Below are 22,327 nucleotides of genomic sequence, written 5' to 3' on the forward strand. Positions count from 1 at the left end.
GAAGAACTAGATGACATCTTTCCAGATGTGGTCTCAGAACATATACACAATACTAATTGGGAAGAGGATTTTAGAAAGCTAAAATTCCTATTACAAAAACAAATAAGAGTTAAATGGGACGCAATCACTATAGAGAATTATGTCAAACACAAAATAGTACCTAGAGGCCTGAGACCCAAAGTGTTTCCCACATTTGATGTAGCAACCAAAAACCTAAAAGAGGAATGGGAAACTGCTCTTCTCAAATGTTCAGGTGAATTATTGAACATATTAATTAAACATGATTTACTGATTTTGGAAGAAGTAGAAAGAGAGATAGAACTTCTGGGTAGTAAATTGGAGGAGTGGGAAAAAGACAAAAACTTTCAGAAGTGTTTTGAAAAAAACAAAGAGGACTTGTTATCTTATGAACAAACTATTATTGATAGGAAAAAGAGTAAATTCCTTAGAGACAAAAGGGATTTCTCTTTAGGATCGGTATTTAAGTGGAATACCATTAAGAAAGATCAAGGGAGACAATATAAAACATCTTACAGTTCCTCAGAAGCCGAATCCTCTGGAACTGAAGAAATTCCATCATCACCATCAAAATCTTATTCAACTTTTTTAGAAGAAAGTTCAACGATATCCAGAGGAATAAACCGGAATCCAAGAGGAGGACGAGGAGGAGCAAGAAAAAAAGAAGGCAATCCAAGAACATGGCCATCTCCCCAACCCCAGCGACAATCCTCAAGAACACAACAGAAGAAGTTCTAGTCAATAGGGACAGTTTGAAAATTATTAATCTATCTAACAGAGAACTCTCGGACATTGAGATTCACCTACTCAGTAAGGGACTCTCATTCTCACCCACAATGTCATTCAATAGATTTAAATGTGAAAAAGATCTACGACTTTTCGGTAGAAAGCTACTCCTGAAGAAATTCTTCAGTAGCAAGAAAAATGAGGAGAACAACATGACCTCTGATATACCCTCAGTCCCAGTATATACAGAAGAGGAACTTGAGGCTATTGAAGCATTGGAGGATTTACTTAAGGATAATGAGGAAGTCCCATGTTCAACCCCAACCCTGAGGAGAAATTTATGTAAAAAGAAATCTATTTTCTCTCCTCATGAGACTATATGTCCAGAAGTCAAGATATTCATGGACTTGGTATCAAAAGATATGGATCTTTTATATCATAGCAAAAAAGAGAATCTCTCCACCAATAACAATCTGACACAAGATGAGAGAAAAGCTCTGAAACAGCTTAGAGAATGGAATAAAGTAGTCATCAAACCCTCCGACAAAGGGGGTAATATTGTCATTTGGCCAGTTGAAATGTATTTAGAAGAAGCTTATAGGCAACTTAACGATATTACATGCTATAAACAACTCTTATTCAATCCTATTGACAACTATTTATATTTATATAATAGACTTATCAATACGGCCTGTGATAAAGGTACCATCACTAAAGATGAAAAAACATTCCTACTGGTGGACCATCCCAAAACTCCCACTTTCTATCTGCTGCCTAAGATTCACAAAAATATTGTCAAACCACCTGGTAGACCTATAGTCTCAGGGATCTCAAGCTTATTAGAACAAGCCAGCATCTTTCTTGACAGATATTTAAGACACCATGTGACCAGTTTGCCATCCTATCTTCAAGACACAGCTGACCTTTTAAGGAAACTTAATGATGTCCGATTAGATGAAAATTGTATTTTGGTCACCTTGGATGTAGAATCCCTGTACACCAGCATTGAACACCATAAGGGGATTGCAGCAATCAGGTATTTTCTTAACATGGAAGGCTTCAATGCCTTTCATAAATTTCTATTGGAATTACTAGAGTTTGTTTTAACACGAAACTACTTTACTTTTGACAACAATTTTTTTCTCCAGACACGCGGGACTGCGATGGGCGCGGCTTGCGCACCCACGTACGCAAATTTATTTTTAGGATGGTGGGAGGCGGAGTATATCTTTAATGAAGAGAATGAGTCTCTTACAGACCATATAATTAGATGGCAAAGATATATTGACGACATCCTTATGATCTGGCAGGGGTCGGAATCAGATTTGGCCCATTTTATTGACATCTTAAATCAGAACAATTTAAATCTAAAACTGACAAGAAACATCAGCAATGAGATGGTCAATTTCTTGGACCTCAACATCATACTGGGAGAGGAAGGCATTATTAAGACAGAACTTTATAGGAAGGACACAGCGACTAACAGTGTTCTACATCACAATAGCTCACACTATCCACCAACAGTAAGGAACATACCTAAAGGGGAGTTCCTAAGATTGCGGAGGAACTGTTCCAAAAAAGACACTTACTTAGAAAAAAGTGTGGAATTAAGTCAAAGATTAGTGGATAGAGGCTACAGCAAATGCTCAATAAAAATGCCTTATATCAAGTGAGTAAAATGGAGCGAGACAATCTCATCTTCACAGGCAGGAAGGATAACCCTAAAACTAATAAGATTCGATTTGTGGGGAACTTCTGCCAGGAATGGAGACAATTACAGGATATTATTAACACGCATTGGCATATCCTACTGTTGGACCAAGATTTGAAGAACGAATTGGACCAACGGGCAGCCTTCAGCTGGCGCAGATCAACTAACTTAAGGGATACGCTTACCAATAGCCACTTTCACTCACAACCCAGAAAAGCCAGTAAGATCACAGGCACATTCCCATGTGGAAAGTGTAAAGCCTGCCCCCACATGACTAAGGTAGTCTCTGTCCAAGACAGATACAACAACACCTTAGAAATTAAGCAATTTTTTAATTGCAATGCTATGGGGGTAGTCTATTGTCTGGGATGCTCATGTCCTAAAAGATATGTAGGTATCACCACTAGACCATTTAAGAATAGACTATTAGAACATATTGGAAATATAAGAAATGCTGCCACTGACCTACAGAAAATGAAGAAATTAACCTCTGTTGCGAGACACTTCCAGAAATATCATGGTGGCTCCTCTACGTGTCTTAGAGCTTTTGGCCTAGAACATGTGAGATTGGGTATCAGGGGGGGTGACTTGACCAAGGTCCTTCTGCAGAAGGAGAGCGAATGGACTTTCAAACTGAAGACCACCCAACCCAATGGACTAAATGAATATATTAACTACACCGCCTTTCTCTGATGCAGTTATAAACCCAATATAAACCCTTTATGTCTACAATACTAATCAGTATGTTAGTTACTATCACACGATTCTGATTAAACAGACTTTCTACTGTCTTCGGTTCCCTTTTAGTTAAATTATTTAATACTTACCAAATATTTTTCATTATAAATAGGGATATTCCCTACAATCTATTGCTCATACATTATATTATATTATATTACATTAACCTCTCAGGTCAGAACTAGGATCTACCCATTGCTTTTTACTAAGCTCTGTCTTAATTAAATATTTTATTAATATCATCTATTTGTAATATATTGTATATTCTTTTTGCTACAATTTTTTTATTTTTTTGTTTTTCTGCTTTCTTCTATAACCTCCGTTTCATATAACCTTTGTGTTATAAAAATGTTGGATGAAATTCTCAGATAGATAACACAGAGACTAGATACGCAGACCATGTGTTGAATCAGTTAATTACTGGTTACTATGAGATCACATCTTAGCCCTGAAGTTGATTGGTCACATGTGTAAATAAAAGAGACCAGCCCCCAGTGATGTCACAGGGCCTACTGACGAAGCCTTAGGTGAAACGCGCGTCTGCTTGACAGCAGGGAGCCTCCAGAGTGCACAAGGAGACTCCCGCTTCCTGGACCAACCGCCGGAACACACACACAGGTATCTGTCCTGTCTTTCTTTCGAGGGACATCCGGCGCTGCACCACTTCATGTACTGTTCCTACTGCGCTGTCTCCGACAACAGTGGGGTGAGGTGCGTATTTGCAGACACCGGCGCTGTCTCTCCTTTACTTCTTACATAGTTCTGCAGATGCTACCATACTTCACAGCAACTTAGAACAACTATATCATTTCTCCAGGTTAAAAATGAAATTGGTCACATACACTGCCTTCATGTACTATCATTAATAACTTTATTGGAGATCTCTCTATTTCCTCGGGCATCCCATCAATTATAAATCAAGCCTGGGTGCATAAACGAGGGTATTATAGTTCATTTCTTATTATACATTTTTTCATACCCTCATGGTATATGTGGAGAGTCCGCTCATATCCCATTCAATACCTTGGTACATGGGATACAGAAGCAACTCATCCCCTTACCTCAAGTAAGTGGTATCTTGATTTCTGGACACGATATTAATCACTTATGTATTTTGCTGATCACTTATGTTTTTGCTTTACAGTGCACTGTGTTCTAAAAAGTCACTATCACTCAGACCCACATGTGGACTTTCTGTGTATTAACTTCACATGATGTGCATAATTGCACACATTAATACTTGGGTATTACTAATTTATTTAATTGTGTTTCATCTGGGTATTTGATAATTCCTGTTCCCTTATTTATGATTGTATTGGAGTTTTTCTATACCAAGGGATTTATTCTATGGACTCCCATTCAGTGCATATATATGTATATATGATCCATTTACAAGTCCTTGTCTCTCATTTCACAATGAGAAAGTCAGTGTTTGCTTAATTATTGTATTGAATTTTGAACTACCTTTTATTACACTTGTGTGTGATGTGCTTATTAGTACCAATCTATATTGCTGATAAGGCTGATACCATAATTGTATCTATCACATTAATGTCTGGTTACTAATACTAATATAGCGGTGTTTTGGTTCGGCTTTTATCTCAGGATTTACCTGTTGATTTATATTATCTTCAACTAATATATTCACCTATCCTATTACATTTAGCATAAGATGACAGCATATTATTGACTAATTATAGTCCGTCTGAAATCCATTTTCCTTTATGCTGTTTATGCTCTTCACTAAGATAACAGCATAAATTAATGACTAATTATAGTCTGTTTGTAATTCATTTTTTTCCTATGCTGTTTATGCTCTCCATCAATATCTAATTGTTTGGATTTATATGTTTTATGTTGTGTCATGTCTTGTTAGTCCTAGTCTTACGAAATACATTAAAAGTTAAGTTTTAACCTACTCAGGCAGATATTGTGCCCCGACACTAGAGAGTACTTTTCTCCTTTTTTCCTGGTGCTCCCCTAGAGTAAGATAAAGTATCAAAAAAAGGGAAAGAAAAGAAAACTCTTTTTGTTGGGGGCACAAACTTAAATAAATCTATTAAAATATTCTTTAATGTTATCAATATAAAACTATTCGACAGTACATAGACGTAACACACAAGTAATGTAAATATACGCACTGGATGTTTTAAATGATCAGCATAAATCTCACATATCAATGTGACAAATGAATTCCATCCAAAACTGTATACATAACTCCGGTATATTAGAGTATGAATCACCGTAATAAAGGGGCGAACATATAATGTATGTATATTGAAATATAAACAAGAAAGCTGCAGCTAACTAATGACCACTAGTGATATAAGTGTCAAAAAGATCACAATAGATAAAGTATGGTTTAAAAGAGCTGCACAGATCGCAGAGTGAGATACTGCTGTTAATTCATCTGCCAATGGGCCTCCAATGAATTTAATGAGTGTTCTCCTCCTTGGTGGCAGTTACAACAGTAAGAAAAATATAGATGAGTAATAGATATCATGAAAAGAGAGAGAATAAGTAGAGTCATGCATCTTCTTTCAAATCTCATTGCTTCCAAACATCGTGCAGAGGAGAATTTGATGAGAGTACATTTAAGTGACAATAATTAATCCTCTTTTAATAGTGCATCTGCTTTCGGTCTGACTGTACCTGGCTCCTGCAGGCCAGTGCCGATGAGAGTGCGAAGAAAGTATATATAAAGATTATTTCAAGGCTGATCTAATCTCTTAACATATATGCAGAAATTGCGTAATAATACCAATGTTGATTAAACAAAAGGGCTATATCATATAGAGTACCAGGTCTCTACAATTAGTAGACTATACAGCATATAAATATGTAAGTCACAACTCGAGTATATTGTTATAATAAATAAAATATCTGGCAACCGACGTGAGTTTCTTCAGCCTTTGCAGATCCTTTGTGGCATTGCGTATGTTGCCAATGTGTTCTAGAATGCGGTTCTTCAAAGGTCTCGACGTCATGCCAACATATCGCTTACCACATCTGCACTCAAGGCAATAGATCGTTCCTATTGTACTGCAGTTGATGTAGTCTCTAAGTTTAATAATTTTCCCATGTCGATCCTCTGTTGTTTCTTTCTTGGCCATGTAAGTACAAGCCTTACATGAGCCACAAGCGTGGGATCCTATCAACTTAGGTTCACGTTTGTTGCTCCCCTCAAAATGGCTTCTGACCAACAAGTCCCTAAGGTTGGTCGATCTTCTCCATCCCATTAATATATTTGGTTGAAGTTTCTGGCCTAGATCCACATCCGTGAGTACTATAGGCCACTTATCCTGGATGATTTTACTGATGGTTTGCCAATCTTGGCAGAAATTGCCAACAAATCTTACCATTCCCCGTTCCTTGTCTTTTATTTTGTTTTGTGGGAATAGAAGAGTTTCCCTATTGATTGAGGCAATATCAGCCTGGTTATTTGTTACATGTTGCAATTGTGGTTTGTTAACATTGTCTACTTAGATTATCCAACCATTGGTGCACTATATTCTAAAAAAAAGAGAGTTTTCTTTTCTTTCCCTTTTTTTGATACTTCATCTTACTCTAGGGGAGCACCAGGAAAAAAGGAGAAAAGTACTCTCTAGTGTCGGGGCACAATATCTGCCTGAGTAGGTTAAAACTTAACTTTTTTTTTCATGTATGTACACAAACTTTTTTGATGCACAAAATTATTAAAAATATAGTATAAAATGACCTTCAGGCTATGCGTATAAGGTGTATATAACACATAAATGCATTCTGTGTTTAGATTTGGGTCCCATTCCCAAGATATTTCATTATTTTATGCAAATATTCCAAAATACGCAATATTCCGATATCAAAAATACCCCTGGTCCCAAGCATTTTGGATATGGGAGCCTCAACCTGTAGCTACATTACCAGACAGCATTACTACTATGTAGGTGCAGAATCCTGTGTTATTAGACATTGGTATCATTGCCAGTTTTATACTGATAACATTAAAGAATATTTTAATAGATTTATTTAAGTTTGTGCACCCAACAAAAAGAGTTTTCTTTTCTTTCCCTTATTTTGATACAGTGATATCATTACCAGACAGTATTACTACTATGCAGGTGCAGGATATGGTGTATGAGACAGTGATATCATTACCAGACAGTATTACTACTATGCAGGTGCAGGATACAGTGTATGAGACAGTGATATCATTACCCGATAGTATTACTACTATGCAGGTGCACGATACTGTGTATGAGACAGTGATATCATTACCAGACAGTATTACTACTATGCAGGTGCAGGATACGGTGTATGAGACAGTGATATCATTACCAGCAGTATTACTACTATGCAGGTGCAGGATACTGTGTATGAGACTGTGATATCATTACCAGAAAGTATTACTACTATGCAGGTGCAGGATACTGTGTATGAGACAGTGATATCATTACCAGACAGTATTACTACTATGCAGGTGCAGGATACTGTGTATGAGACTGTGATATCATTACCAGAAAGTATTACTACTATGCAGGTGCAGGATACTATGTATGAGACAGTGATATCATTATCAGACAGTATTACTACTATGCAGGTGCAGGATACTGTGTATGAGACAGTGATATCATTACCAGACAGTATTACTACTATGCAGGTGCAGGATACTGTGTATGAGACAGTGATATCATTACCAGACAGTATTACTACTATGCAGGTGCAGGATACTGTGTATGAGACTGTGATATCATTACCAGACAGTATTACTACAGGTTGAGTCTCCCATATCCAAAATGCTTGGGACCAGGGGTATTTTGGATATCGGAATATTGCGTATTTTGGAATATTTGCATAAAATAATGAAATATCTTGGGAATGGTACCCAAATCTAAACACAGAATGCAGTTATGTGTTATATACACCTTATACACATAGCCTGAAGGTAATTTTATACTATATTTTTAATAATTTGTGCTTTAAACAAAGTTTGTGTACATTGAACCATCAGAAAGCTAAGGTTTCACTCTCAGTCATGCTAAAAATATTCCGTATTTCGGAATATTTGGATATGGTAGACTCAACCTGTACTATGCAGGTGCAGGAAACTGTGTATGAGACAGTGATATCATTACCAGACAGCATTACTACTATGTAGGTACAGAATCCTGTGTTATTTCGAAATTGGGATGATTGCCAGATATTTGTATTGCTACATAGGTGCAGGATACTGTGTATGAGACATTAGTATCATGCCCAGGTATTACTAGTATTGGATTTTATCTAGAGCCCTCCCCCAGTAAAATCTGCCACCTGAGTGAGCCAGTTGTAGTCCATGACAGCACTGGCTACACGGTTATGGCCATAACACAGCTGCCCCATGCCCCACAATTCTAAAGATTGGAGATTTGGGACAGCTCATGAGGGGAACCGATAAACAGAGCTCCCGGGTCCTAAGTCAATGGCGCCCTTGCCACGCTCCCCAACGTGATTTTTTTTTATGTGATTTTATTTTTCATATTTTTTTTTATTTGATATTTTACCCTTTTCACTTTTTTAATTTTTTCAAAGTAGGGGTATACTGGTAGTGGGGCAAGCAGGCTGCCAATTTTACTGGAGGGGACCCCCACATGCCTTAATCCGGCCTTGCAGAATGGCCAGGCATCATTTTTTACTGGCCTCTCAGCCTGCAGCCACAGAGCTGGATTAAGGGGGGAATGCCCCCCTCCCGAGCCCCCCGCTTTCAGGGGATCCCCCATACTTTAATCACAGCTGCAGTGCAGAGCAGGAACTGCACTGTAAATTGGACAAGAGAGGAGAGAGGTAGAGGGCAGGGGGTGAAGCTATATGGCACTGTGCCAATGGCGTATCTAGGGGGACCCACACCACACGCCCTACACCTATATATAGTTATACTTGCCTCTCCAAAGTCTCCAGAGTGCTGATCTGCAGCACCAGGCTGGCTGCAGTAAAAACCTGTAAAAATGATGGTGACCCTTTTCCGGTTGACTTGAGCATGCGCAGTAGAGATGTCTCTGGAAACAAGGCACTGCGCCATTTTACCGGAGACCTGCGCATGTGCCGTAGATTCTGGCACCAAGCCAGAATCTACTGAGCTGCCAGAGAGGAGGGGGCCCGCACCGAGTTTGAACACGGGCCTTAACCTATCTTAAAACGGCTCTGGAAGAAGCAGAGTGATATAGACTATTCAACAGCCAGCCTACAAGGTAAGAGGGACTTAGGGAGGGGGCACTGTTTATATGTATGTATGGGAATCCGTATAATTTACCGGCGGATGGGATGCAGTGGTCAGAAGACTGACAGCAGCATCCCGATGTTGAAGGTACCAAGAGGGGCCAGTAAGTAGGCTAACCCCCCCCCCCCCCCTAACCGTCCCCCGGTGGTGCCTAACCCTAACCTCCCCCCCAGTGGTGCCTAACCCTAACCGCCCCCCCTGGTGGTGCCTAAACCTAACCCCTCCCGCACCCTAAACCTAACCCTCCTTGGGTGGTGCCTAACCCTAACCTCCCCCCGGTGGCGCCTAACCCTAACACCCCCCTGTCCGCAGCCTAACCCTAAACCTCCCTGGTTGGTGCCTAAACCTAACCCACCCGACAGGTCCCTAAATCTAACCCCACCATCCCGGGCCTAACCCTAACCCGCATACTTACCTTCGGGATGATGGTGGTCGGGATGCCGCTGTCGGAATCTTGATCCCTTCAGGATGCTGACGCCGGCATTCTACCGGACGTCGGTATGCTGACTACCGTCATCCTGACTGTATCCCGTATGTATGTATGTATGTGTATGAATATGTATGTGTGTGCGACTGACTGTATGTATTAGTGTGTGACTATGTATGTGTATGACTGTGTGTGAGACTGTATGTATGCATATGTACAAGTGTGTATTTGTGTGACTGTATATTCTGTATGCATATGTGACAATGTATGAGTATAGGTGTTTGACCATGAATATGCGCATGTGTGTGACTATATATATATATATATATATATATATATATATATGTACACATACACACACAGTGTGTGTTTCACTGTATATATGTATTATGTCTGTGTAATCAGATTCATTGAGACATTGCTATCATTAGCAGATATTGCTACTTTGTATATTCAGGATACTGTGTACTAGACATTGGTATCATTATCATACATCATCATCACTATGTAGGTGCAGGATCTGTGTATTAGACAGTGATATACTTACCAGATATTATTACTGCTATGTAGCTGCAGGATACTGTATATAAGACACTGGCATCATTACAAAAAAATATTACTACTATACAGTGGCAGAATCCTGTGTTGTCTAATGAGACAGTTGTCTCATTAGAAGTATTTATTAATACTATGCTAATGCATAATAGGAAGAATGGAGCACAGCAACAGCTAGCATAGCTCTATCATCTGCTGCCTTCCCTCCAAGTTGAACATAAACTCCCCATTTCAATTTCCCACTGTCCAAATGGGGAGTTCAGCTTTATTTGTTTGTTTTACTTGCTTGTACTCCAACCTAAATTCCATATTTAGTATTGGGTTGTGCTCTACCTTAATGATATCGGCTCAGATATTCCAGATATCTAGTTTAGCTCTTTAACAGGCATTTATACATGTGAATATCCAAAGGTCTCTCATAGTAATCGCACTAAATAATCTTCCCATTGTAAATATAATTATAAATGCATAATAATAATGTCTTCACTTTAAGGCATGTAAGTAGCATGTGTTTTGGTCAAACACTCACCACGTCACTGGGAAGTGCTGATAAGTCATTGAAAGGAGTTTCCAATGAGTTGGTGTCCACATTGAGCAAAACCACATCATCCAGATAGCGGCTTCTCACCCTCTGAAAATAGTAAAGTTGTATTAACAGAGCACAAAGTGACTGCGATGACATCAAAATAAATTTACTGCAAATTCATAATGAATGACTGCAATGCTATACATAATACTTGTATCTTCTACCATTCATGGAATTTATAAATACTGAACTATAAATATATATATATATATATATATATATATATATATATATATATATATATATAAAACTAATACTAAATTACATTTGTCAAAAGTACTTCTGCCCAACAATATTGCCTAAAGCATAGCCAAGGAAAGCTGCCATGCTGAGTTGCCAAAGCCAACTTAAATAAAGAATTGTGATGGTGGCAATAACTAACATTAGCATAACATAAAAGGCTAATCTGGAAAACATGTAATTATAATAGCATTATTCGTTTAGGTGCCAGTGACATTTCCAACTGCAATTTGTTCACGCTCTGCCAATCACTGAATGTCAATTGCACCACAAAATGGTGATTAGCAAAAAAGGTTACAAACATAAAATTTATTTTTTAAAGTCTAAGAAAGAACATAATGTAAACTATATTTTATAGTGTATAAACATTCATTCTCACTTGTTGACAATAATGTGAAACAATATTTTATAAGCTCACCTGATGCATACTTTATTTTGATTGTATTACATTATGTTGGGTTATTTGAGGTATTTTAGAGTATTTATATGCAAGATTCATATTGCACCCTGTAAGTATCCACCACCAAGTGTCACTTCTGCTTTGAATATTTTCATTGAACTGTTTTACAAATGTTATATGTATGAATATAGCTTTTGTGCCCTGTTCCTACAAAAATCCTATATGTTATAAGATTTAGGTTCTGGATACAAACCATGTACTTAAAGGCAGTGGTCGAAGTGGGAATTTTGAAGTGGGGGTATGGAATAGTTAAGGTCGTACTTATGTGTCAGAAAAGGGGGCGTGGTCCCTCAAAAGGGGTGTGTTCTTAAGATGCGCCCATTTTCATCAGTGTAGTGTACCACATTGTAGTACCCCTTATGCACATTATTCCATGCTGTAGTAATACCCCTTACACATTATGTCACATAGTAATGCCCTATACACATGATGCCACACAGTAATGCCCTCTACAAATTATGCCATTCAGAATTGCCCCCCCCCTTCCCCACAGCCTCTTATCTCCCCCTGTGTCCCTCCAGCATCATCTCACCTCCACATCATGGGGAAACCAGCAGCAGCCTCAGATCTCCCCCTTATGTGCCACAGCAGCAGGTGTGGATTTGGTGATGGGTCAGGCAGACATCCATGGAGGGACAGTGGCACAGTGCCAGTGTCATTTTTAATCTGGCATTGGGCGAGATGCATCAAGGGTAAAAATGCGGTCAGGCCCTGAAAATGCAGGTTTAACCGCATTTTTCATATGCACCAAGCCCCGGAGTGCGATGCACTCTAGGACTTAGTTGCGGTGGGTAACGCCATCTTCCTGATGGCGTTACCCTATAGAAGCCTATGGGCTTCTCTCTCCACAGAATGGAGACAGTCATAGACCCAAAAGTTCCTCCACCATAAAAAGGGCCATTCTTACCAACAGAGCGGTCCTTTACGGGGATCATCATGCATTTACTGGCGGAATGCATTGCAACATGAGTGCGATGCGTCATGCATCCCGCCCACTGTCTGCTAAACAATTGGAGCTCACAGACCGGCAGCCAATCAGGAACCACCTCCTGTAATGCTACATGTGTAACAAAACCATCTCTCTTGCATTGTTGATAGTCGGTAAGTGGGCAGTAGATCATTAAGTAGTAAGGTAGGTAGTCGGAAAGTGGGCAGTAGGTAAGTAGACAATTGGTAGGTTAATAGCAGGTTGGTAGTATGTTGGCAGGTCATAGGTAAGTAGAGAGTAGACCGGTAAGTAATAAGGTATGTAGTAGGAAAGTGGGCAGTAGGTATGAAGACAATAGGTAGGTTTGTAGCAGGTAGGTGGTATGTAAGCAAGTGGTAAGTATGTAGAGAGCAGACTGTAGATAAGTAGTAAGGTAGGTAGTAGGTAAATTAATGGGTAGTTAGTAAGTACACAGTGTATGTAGGCAGGTGTTAGATAAGTAAGTAGAGAGTAGGCAGGAGACAAAGTATAAGTTAAATGTATATAGTCGGGCACCAGTTCTCAGGGGTGGATTGGGATGGAAAACCATTTCTGGAAGCAGCCCTAATTGAGGTGATCTTAGTTGAGGGGACGGGGTCTGTAGAGGGGGGTGAGATCTGGGCCATAACAGGGCACAGTTGCAGCCTGTGCCGGCCTCGCCAACACTAAGTGTGCAACTTCATGACATTGTGCGCATGACATCCTGACGTCGCACGAAAATGGGCGCAGCAGTCAAAATCCTAGCACCAGAATCCCGATGGTAAGTATTAAGATTAGGAGGCAGATTAGGTTTAGGGCTAGGGGTTAGGAGCTAGGGGGAGGGTTAGGCTGCAGGAGGGGGGGTTATGCTGCAGGTGGGATGGTTAGGGTGCTGTTGGTATTGTGACCGCCGGGTCCGTACCCAACCTAATTGAAAGTGATTGTTGTATTGTGTTTGTGAATGCTACGTAAGGGGTCACCAAACCTAAAGTACAAGGCAAATTATATAACAGAACTATCAACAACATTCAGAAACCTTTCACTTCTCAGAACTAAAGATATTTTAAAGAAATGTGAGATCTTGGTAAGGAAAGCAAACTCCCAGGCAGTTGTCCCATTGAAGAATACAAAGCTTAATTCACTAGAGTACAATCGCAGCTGCATTCTCTCACGGATCGCAGTTGCTAAAATATGCTAATGCCCTCCAAAGCACGGCCAAGCACAGGGACGCCCACTGCCAGCTTCTCATTAACGTATGCCGACGTACAACCGTGTACACATCGGTACTATCGCCGTACATCGGGCAGTAATCAGACACAAACACTGCACCTTTCCTGACACGCAGAGAGGTCTCATACTCTGAATGCAATTGCAAGGGCTAATTTATGCACGCCCATGAAACGGTGTTCAAACATTCAGACACACCGGCATTTTTTGGACCCCCCCCCCCCATTAACTCCTCCAAATGCTGACCTGTCACTCACTTTGCGATCACTGTGAATGCGCAATAGTAAACAAATGCTCAAGTTATGGTATGGAAACATTTACATAAACATGTTTAAGTGTGATTAGCTGTTTTTTTTTTTGTGTTATTTATTTCTAATGGTTCTGTAAGGCAAGTAACACGTGGGTGCTTTGAGTGTTTGCATGTTTTAGCCCCATGACCTCCTGCAATGACACAGTCCTCCACATGCAGGTACAGTCAGTTTTCTTCCTACCTTGTCCTCCTGTCCTGTGAAAAGAGCAGGGAGCCAGGACAGTCAGTGTGGTGAGGGGGGTGGGGACACAGAGGAGGCACATGCAGTGAGTGTCTCAGTCGAGGAGCAGGAAGAGGATGGCTGATCCATGCAGCCCACTGAGTGCGGTGATAGGTAGGCTGGTGACCCTTGGGGAGGGGCCAGCCAGTAATGTTGGACAGGCTGGCCCCAGTTCCCAGAATGTGTGATGCCTGGCCGGCCCCTCACTGCCTTGGCTGCCGCTGTAGCTGACAGCACCTGTCAGCACCTTTCCACAATCAGCGCTGCTCCAGAGCCGGTGGCTCCTCTGCACTAAGCAAACAGCCGGACCCCCCGAGGGACTGGAGGGTGGGAAGCAGCAGCGGGCAGAGAGATGCTGGTCCTGATCAAGGTGACAGCAGCAGCGGGGCCCGGGGGAGTTAACTTTTGGTGCAGAGTGACTCCCTACAACTAGAAATCACGGGACCGAGCCCCTCTGAGGTAAGCTGCTGCTGCTCTGCACTTCTCCTCCTGCGGTCTGCCAGGGCTCCAAGGTCGGCAAATTCCAAGTGACACGCGGACCTGTCAGCCTGGCTGGGAGCCCTGATAGAATGCAGGGAGAGACGTGCAGAGCAGCAGGACATGTCCAGACCGCGGAAGGAGAAGTGCAATATGGCAGCAACTTACCTCAGGGGAGGGGGGGCTCCTCTCCTCCCGCAGTAGGGACTCGGTCTCCCAAGTTTCTTGTTGTGAAGGTTCTCTGCTCCAAAAGTTACCTTCCCCTCACACCTCCCACACATACTGGTTTCTCCTCACTCCCCGCCGGATCGGCCCAGCGTCTCCCTAATTGCCAAACAGGTTGATCTCAATTCCCCTTAGTGCTGGGGACGTGACTGGGCTCAGTGCTTGAAGTGCCGGTATACCATACCGTTGTATATACCAGCACACTTCGAGCACTGCTTAAAGGTGTATGCAAGTTTTTTTTTTTAATTTTAGGACAAAGTTAAACAAAAGATTTAAGTTGCTCATGGCTACAATGATAGACTGATCTCATTGCATATTGGGACACATTGCCCCACAGAGGCCACATCTTTTATAACCTCTATGTCAAAATATTTGTATTCAATTCTGAGCCCTGTATGTACTTTTATAAGAAGCTCAGATAGAAAGATCTGGCCAAGTGCCACAATCAGACAATCCACAACACAGTATTAGTCAGGCTATTACAGAATAGCGATTAGTACAGCTTCTATCTGACCAAAATATTATTATTCGAGAGATACATTGTTAGTAATGAGACTCACTGGACATGTAAAGAAAACATTCTATTGTATTAATAAGAAGTGTACATAACGCTGACACATTATCAAATTTGTATTGTCTCTGCATAGGTGAAATTACAATTGATGACCTACCTCTATGAGGCTGAAGTGAACTCCAATGAGATAAGGCATAGGAGCGCTGAAACACAAATGAAAGTTACATTGGCATACAGAAATACCATGCACATACCAGCTACAATGACCCATTAAGGTATACTGTGAGTCCAGGTTTATGGTCCAGCGCCCACCTGTATCTGAAGGCATTAAAGAATCTGTTAAGAATAATGTTTGATGGCATGAAAGAGCTTAAAGTAGATAAAGAAAGCATATGTTTGGGATACTTATTACTGGGGCACCTGTCAGATCACCCAAAAAATATAGAACCAATATCCAAATGGTATATTCCATGACTGCGTCACCATGCTGCATCAGATACTGTGGATAAATCTGGCAAGAGGTTGTTGTTCCCATTAAGTGTGAGGAGAATAGGGAATACACATCCCAATTTTAGGGAATTTATTTTAGGCATATGGCAGGAGACAACTTGGGACCTATACTCCTTGTGCAGGCGTCTACACTGTTACAACATCATGCTTGAGATCAAGTGGCCAATATAGAGAAGATCTGCATTATATTTTTCATATTAATTTCTCGCACTCCAACCTAAACATCTTTAATGTTATCGGCTATTAGCTAGGGCTAGAACAGGCAGCACGCTGTAAAATGTGAGCCAATTCACATCAGATATTTCAGCTATCTAGTTTATCACTGTAAAACAGACATTAGTACAATACCTGTGAATGACCGAAGGTCTCTTTACTTTACCTCTGCCACATTCCGACAAAACACAACTGTTTCTACACTATATTTGAGTAAAAGATACCTCGCTGTTCAATACTACACTATTTATTTGAGGTTCCCGATGATGATTAGAAAGGCTTGTTTTTATAGTGTACATGTATAGCTGTAATTACGGTACCCTTTGTCAGCTGTGGAATATAACATAGAAGGGGCCTTCACTGCCATGTCCCATTTGTCTGAAGACAGAACGTTTTGTGTTTTCTCTCAGCACCACCAGAAACTTATTTTCTGACTGTCACTGGCATGTCCCAAATTTAATTAGAAGGATAAGTAGTCACGGAAAAGGAGCCAATACAAACTCCCTAGGCTGCTGATTTGTCCAAATTAATTAATGCTGAGAAGATATAAGACAGTTCTAGGCAAAACTGCAGCTTTCAGAACAATTCATCTTTGTGCAAGAGTAATTACCAAAGCTGCAGCAGCAACAAATAATTTTCTGTGGCCATTAGAGAGAAACAGACCACCCGCATGTCATAGACCCCCCTGATATAGTAATTATCCAATTATTAAGCACTGATAGATCAATTGATGTATATATAATCTAAGTAATATTATCATGCACAGTATGCAGTACCACATCTGAAACAGTCTCTCTTTCAAATGGCCTATCACAATTTGCCAACCCAACACTCCTTCCGCAACCATCAGGACACCAGTTTCTTTACTATGTCCTGAACCTGGAAACAAGCCATGTTGAGATGTTCTAATACACAGAAATACTCAAAACATCACTTTAAACTATAAATGTAGAGATAACAATAGGTAATAATTTTGCAGCAGAAAGAATTCGGACATTTCTTCAGAATATTCAGCAAAATATTTCCTCCAGTTTTTCCAAGTCAGACACTTTATTATGTCCCTCCCCTCAGCAGACACTTCAGAGAGATCTAATACCACTTGAAAACAAAAAGTAAAAATCTAAAATCAAAGTTCTAGGAAGATAAGGATAGCATTGCCACTAACAAGATTTACAGTACCTCTATATGGGTTAAGGAAACTGGTTATAAATATCTTCTACAAGTGGTACTATATCCCTGATGAACTATCGAAAATGGCCTCGGCAGCATATCCGAACTGTTGGCAGAGCTGTAGCCATAGGGGCAGATTCGATCATATTTGGTGAGCTTGCCCTTGTTTTCTTGCTTCCTGGGATAGTGTCTACTCCATTATCAATTCAGTGGTAGCACAAGTGATTTTTTTTTTCACTCTCGATCACCTCCAGATGTAAGCATTTAAAACCAAAAATTGGTTTCACACATGCTAGCTGCTACAAAATCACTGATTTCTAACACTTGGATACAATCAGATCCTCCTTCCATTTTAGCCTTTAACAATTTTGCCCGACACATTACATGAATGGAGAAAATAAAACAAAATTTACGACAAACACAAATATGATGCAATTTGTGTCTTGTGATTCTATTTACAAAGATGAATATATTCCCAAAATGCACTAAACTCTCTCTGACACCCTGAGATGGGTTTTTGTGGTTTTCTTGGATTCCCTGTCGAGCTGAACTAGATCTTATGAGATAATGCTATGACAGTGTACATATCTTCTTTTTGAAAGGTATTTACGCAAATAGCTTTTTCTCTAAAATATTTTTAAAATATTTTTGATGGATGGGGATATTCTATGGTGCAATGGCATGGATGGATACACCATAATCCACTGAGATAGGGAAGCAACCATCATACTTTATCATCCACAGATACAGTCACACCATTTTGCCAAATAAAAACCCCAATCCATTGATCTAACAGAAACAGAACTTCTCCATCCGTCTCGGCAGCACTATACAAAAGCTACATAGTAAAAGGTGCAGGTATTCCCAAAGCACCCCATATATTAAAGGAAGAGGAGAGAATATGTTTTTTTATGCACCACATGTTCTCCCCTCCATCCTCTCTTGTAGTGAAGTGAAGTATTTTTAGGAAGATTATCCAATGGGGGGGGGGGGGAAGGCATATTTGGAGGTCGGAGCAGTTTATGGAGTAGTTTTGAAGTACATGTGGAAGGCATTTTTTGGTAAATGGGGGTCTGAGAGATAGCAGAGACACAGTGGAGATATGAGTGAGGAGAGAGGGAGAGATTTCAGGGGAGGAAAGGTACATCTGAGTATCATCAGCATAGAGATGATAATGGAGGTCAAAAGAGCTGATGAGTTCACCTAGAGAGGACGTATAGAGGGAGAAAAGGAGTGGTCAAAGAACAGAACCTTGGGGAACACCTACTGTGAGAGGATGTAGGGGAGAAGATAAGCCATGAGGAGAAGGATTGGTCAGAGAGGTAGGAGGACAGCCAGGAGAGAGCAGTGTCACGTAGACCAAGGGAGTGAAGGATTTGCAGCAGGAGAGGGTGGTCCACAGTGTCAAAAGCAGCAGAAAGGTCAAGGAGAATGAGCAGAGAGTAGTGGCCTTTGGATTTGGCAGAAAGGAGTTTCAGTAGAGTAGACAGAACGGAAGCCAGACTGAAAGGGGTCAAGAAGGGAATGGGAGGAAAGAAAGGTGGTAAGGCAGTTGTAAACAATACGCTCAAGGAGTTTGTATGCATAAGGGAGGAGAGAAATGGGTCGGTAGTTGGCGAGAGTGTTAGGATCAAAGGTAGGTTTTTTGAGAATGGGGGAGACAAGGGCATGTTTGAATGAAGAAGGAACAGTGCCAGAAGAGAGGGAGAGATTGAGGAGGTGGGCAAGATGGGAACAGGCACAAGGAGAGAGGTAGCGGAGGAAATGTGAAGGGATAGGGTCAAGGGGGGAGGTGGAAGGGGGGGGACTGGATAAGGGTCATGATTTCCACTCCCGATACAGGGGAGGATGTCAGTGTAGGTAAAATGGAAGGGGAGAGATGATCCTGTAAAGGAGGAGGTGCTGGAGGACTGGTGGGAAATGATATATAAAGTAGGTAGCAAAGTCAAGGGCAGAGAGCAAAGAGGGAAGGCGAGGAGGGGGTGGGCAGAGGAGGGTGTTCAGGGTGGTGAAGAGACGCTGGGGATTTGAGGACTGGGAGGAGATGAGGTGCTAGAAATATGACTGTTTAGAGAGGGAAAGGGCAGACCTGTATGATGAGGGCATAAATCTGAAATGGAGAAAATCTGCCTTAGAGCATGATCTTCTCCACTGTCGCTCGGCAGTTCGTGAACAGTTTTGCAGATATGTGGTGTGTTTGGAATGCCAAGGTTGAGGTGTGGATCTGCGAGGGTGAGTAGTGATTGACGGAGCAACACAGTCAAGAGCAGAAGTAAGGGAGGCATTGTATAGGGAAGCAACCTATTCAGGACAGGAGAGAGAGAGCAACGGGGAGATAAGTGAGTCAAGTAGGGAAGAAAAAGAAACTGCCTCAATGTTACGCCTAGTGATAGTAGCCTTAGGAGGTAGAGGAGGGGAAGGAGAGAGGGATATGTTAAAAGAGAGAAGGTGATGATCAGAGAGGGGGAAAGGGGAATTGGAATAATCAGAAATATCACAACGGTGAGTGAAGACCAGATCAAGCGAATGCCCACTCACATGTGAGGGTGAGGAGGTCCATTGGGAGAGACCAAATGAGGATTTGAGGGTAAGGAGTTTGGAAGCAGAGGATTCAGTGGAGATATCAATTGGAATATTGAACTCACCTAGCATAATGGAGGGAAGGTCTGAGGAGAGAAAGTGAGGGAGCCAGGAAGCAAAGTTGTCAAGGAATTTGGAGGGAGGGCCAGGGGGACGGTAAATGATAGCTACTCTTAAGTGTACTGGTTGGAAGAGGCGTACAGCATGAACCTCAAATGTAGAGAATGTAAGAGACGGTTCAGAGGGTATAAGTTGGTAGGTGTTACCAGGGGATAGAAGGACCCCAACACCCCCACCAGGGGTGAGAGTGAAGGTGAGGAGGAGGAGAGAGCTGCAGCAGAAGTGGTGTCAGAGGGTGAAATCCAGGTTAAAGTAATGGCAAGGAGATGCAAGTTGTCATGGGTGGAAACCAGTTATTACAGACCGATCTGGCATTCCAGAGGGCACAGGAGAAAGGGACAGTATTTGTGGGAGAGATGTGAATGAGATTATCAGGATTACTGCAACGAGTATGTGAGATTAATTTTGGGGACCGAGAGGAATAGAGTGGAGAGATTGTGCGGGCACCAGTGTGGGGAAGGGAACGTTTAGGCGCTGAGTGGGGAAGAAGTTTAGCGAGATACGAATGTTACAGAGTGGTAACATTGGATCCTAGAAGACATACTAGAGGGTTGAGGTCTCGGTCACATTGGTGTACGCTGGGCAGAACCCGGGGAGCCTGTTCTGGGCATTCCACTGGATGGATTTGGAACACATCACATAATAAAACTTGAAGATTCAAACCCGTGCAAAGCCGGGTACTTCAGCTAGTGTATATACTGTGTGTGTATATATATATATATATATATATATATATATATATATATATATATAGATATTTAGATATATGCATCTCTATTTAGATTGTCAGCCTCACTTTGTAGACCAAAACTGTTCATCTATGTGCTGCTGCAGCATTACATGCAAAATTGCTGTCTTGTAAATAGTAATAGGGAGTAGAAACACATGCCCACAGATCAGGTAATGCCTGGAAGCAGAAGTTGTGCATTTACTGCAGGGAAAACACTTTGCCCTCCAGGAAATGCATAGGTGTGATTATTATATTGCTCCACCTAATAGATCTACTCACTACCTAGTCTTTCTGCTGAATGAGACTGATACTGCAATGCACACACTTTCATTCTTTATAAAAAAAAAATTGTACGAGAAACAGCAAAGTACTCACCAACAGTAGTCCAGTAGGTGTGGAGGAAGAACAGGGATGTAAATGTGCTGCCAATACATGGGATACAGCAGAGATGCAGACGCATGAACACAGGCTGTTAACTGTAAGACAGATATAACAGAGTAAGTAACGCATGAGTGTTGCTTATAATAGCACTATTATAAAACATTAAACATACAAGTGGTGAATATTTTTGTCCAACAACTTAACACCATGGGCCACTGAGCCTATTTTGACACTTTTTGAGCTGGTCACATTCCAACATCAATATCCGTATTATTTATGCGCGACCCCACAAACATTATATCTTATTCTTTTTTTTCTTCAGACTTTAAGAATAGTATTAGATGGCTTATTCTGTAATTGTATGAATTGTATGTTTTTAACCAACACTAAGAAATACTTTGTGGTTCTTGCTTCAGCATTAATCCATCTTTGCAAAAAGCAAAAAGTCAAATTGTATATGTAAGATTTAACGTCCTTAAATGATATGCAGAAAACGTGTAGGAATAATATGGTAGCCCAAAAGGGCACATCAATTTCAAAAATAGATACTACTGCATCACATGAGAAGAACCCTGTGTTCATTGATGCAGGAAGGGGAAGAGCCAGGCATTATAACTCCCATCTCTGGATTTCCTAACAGTTTTCTGTAGTATAAGGTGCTGTTGTTTGGTGAACGCCAAACAATTACTCCTAAGAAAGTACATTGTTTAAAGAGAGATGTCCCTCTTCCAAACGAGGTTGCCCTCAAGTATGGGTGAGAATGTGCAGGTTGTTATTGTCTGGGCATCACCAGACAACCACCAAGGGGCCAAATCATTTACACTAGCACATGCAGGGGGGGTTCTGAGTAACCAGAACCCCCCCCCCCCCCCCCCGACAGACTGGAGAGCAGACACCATCTTCTTAAGCCCCACCCCCTCACAGCAACATGCTGCGAATCGTGGGTTAATCGGGAGGAGGCAAATCCAATATGATGCGATTCCACTAGAATCGCATCATTTGGCTCCG

The 22,327-nt window shown here is 41.1% G+C and overlaps 1 protein-coding gene across 4 annotated transcripts in view; it reads right to left on the minus strand.

The window, feature by feature from the left end:
* The window catches only part of DENND1B (DENN domain containing 1B), a 243,819-nt gene that overhangs the window by 39,562 nt on the left and 181,930 nt on the right, over positions 1-22,327 (minus strand). For all 4 annotated transcript variants that reach the window (XM_088474063.1, XM_088474062.1, XM_088474061.1 and 1 more), the window contains 3 exons: positions 21,314-21,414; positions 15,773-15,818; positions 10,940-11,041 (listed from right to left, as the gene is read on the minus strand). In XM_088474063.1, coding sequence (XP_088330189.1) covers positions 10,940-11,041; positions 15,773-15,818; positions 21,314-21,414 — 249 coding nt within the window. The remainder of the gene's footprint in view (positions 1-10,939; positions 11,042-15,772; positions 15,819-21,313; positions 21,415-22,327) is intronic.

The sequence above is a fragment of the Taudactylus pleione genome, unplaced genomic scaffold (genome assembly GCF_031769625.1).
Source record: "Taudactylus pleione unplaced genomic scaffold, aTauple2 ptg000146l, whole genome shotgun sequence".
NCBI classification, from domain to species: Eukaryota; Metazoa; Chordata; class Amphibia; order Anura; family Myobatrachidae; genus Taudactylus; species Taudactylus pleione.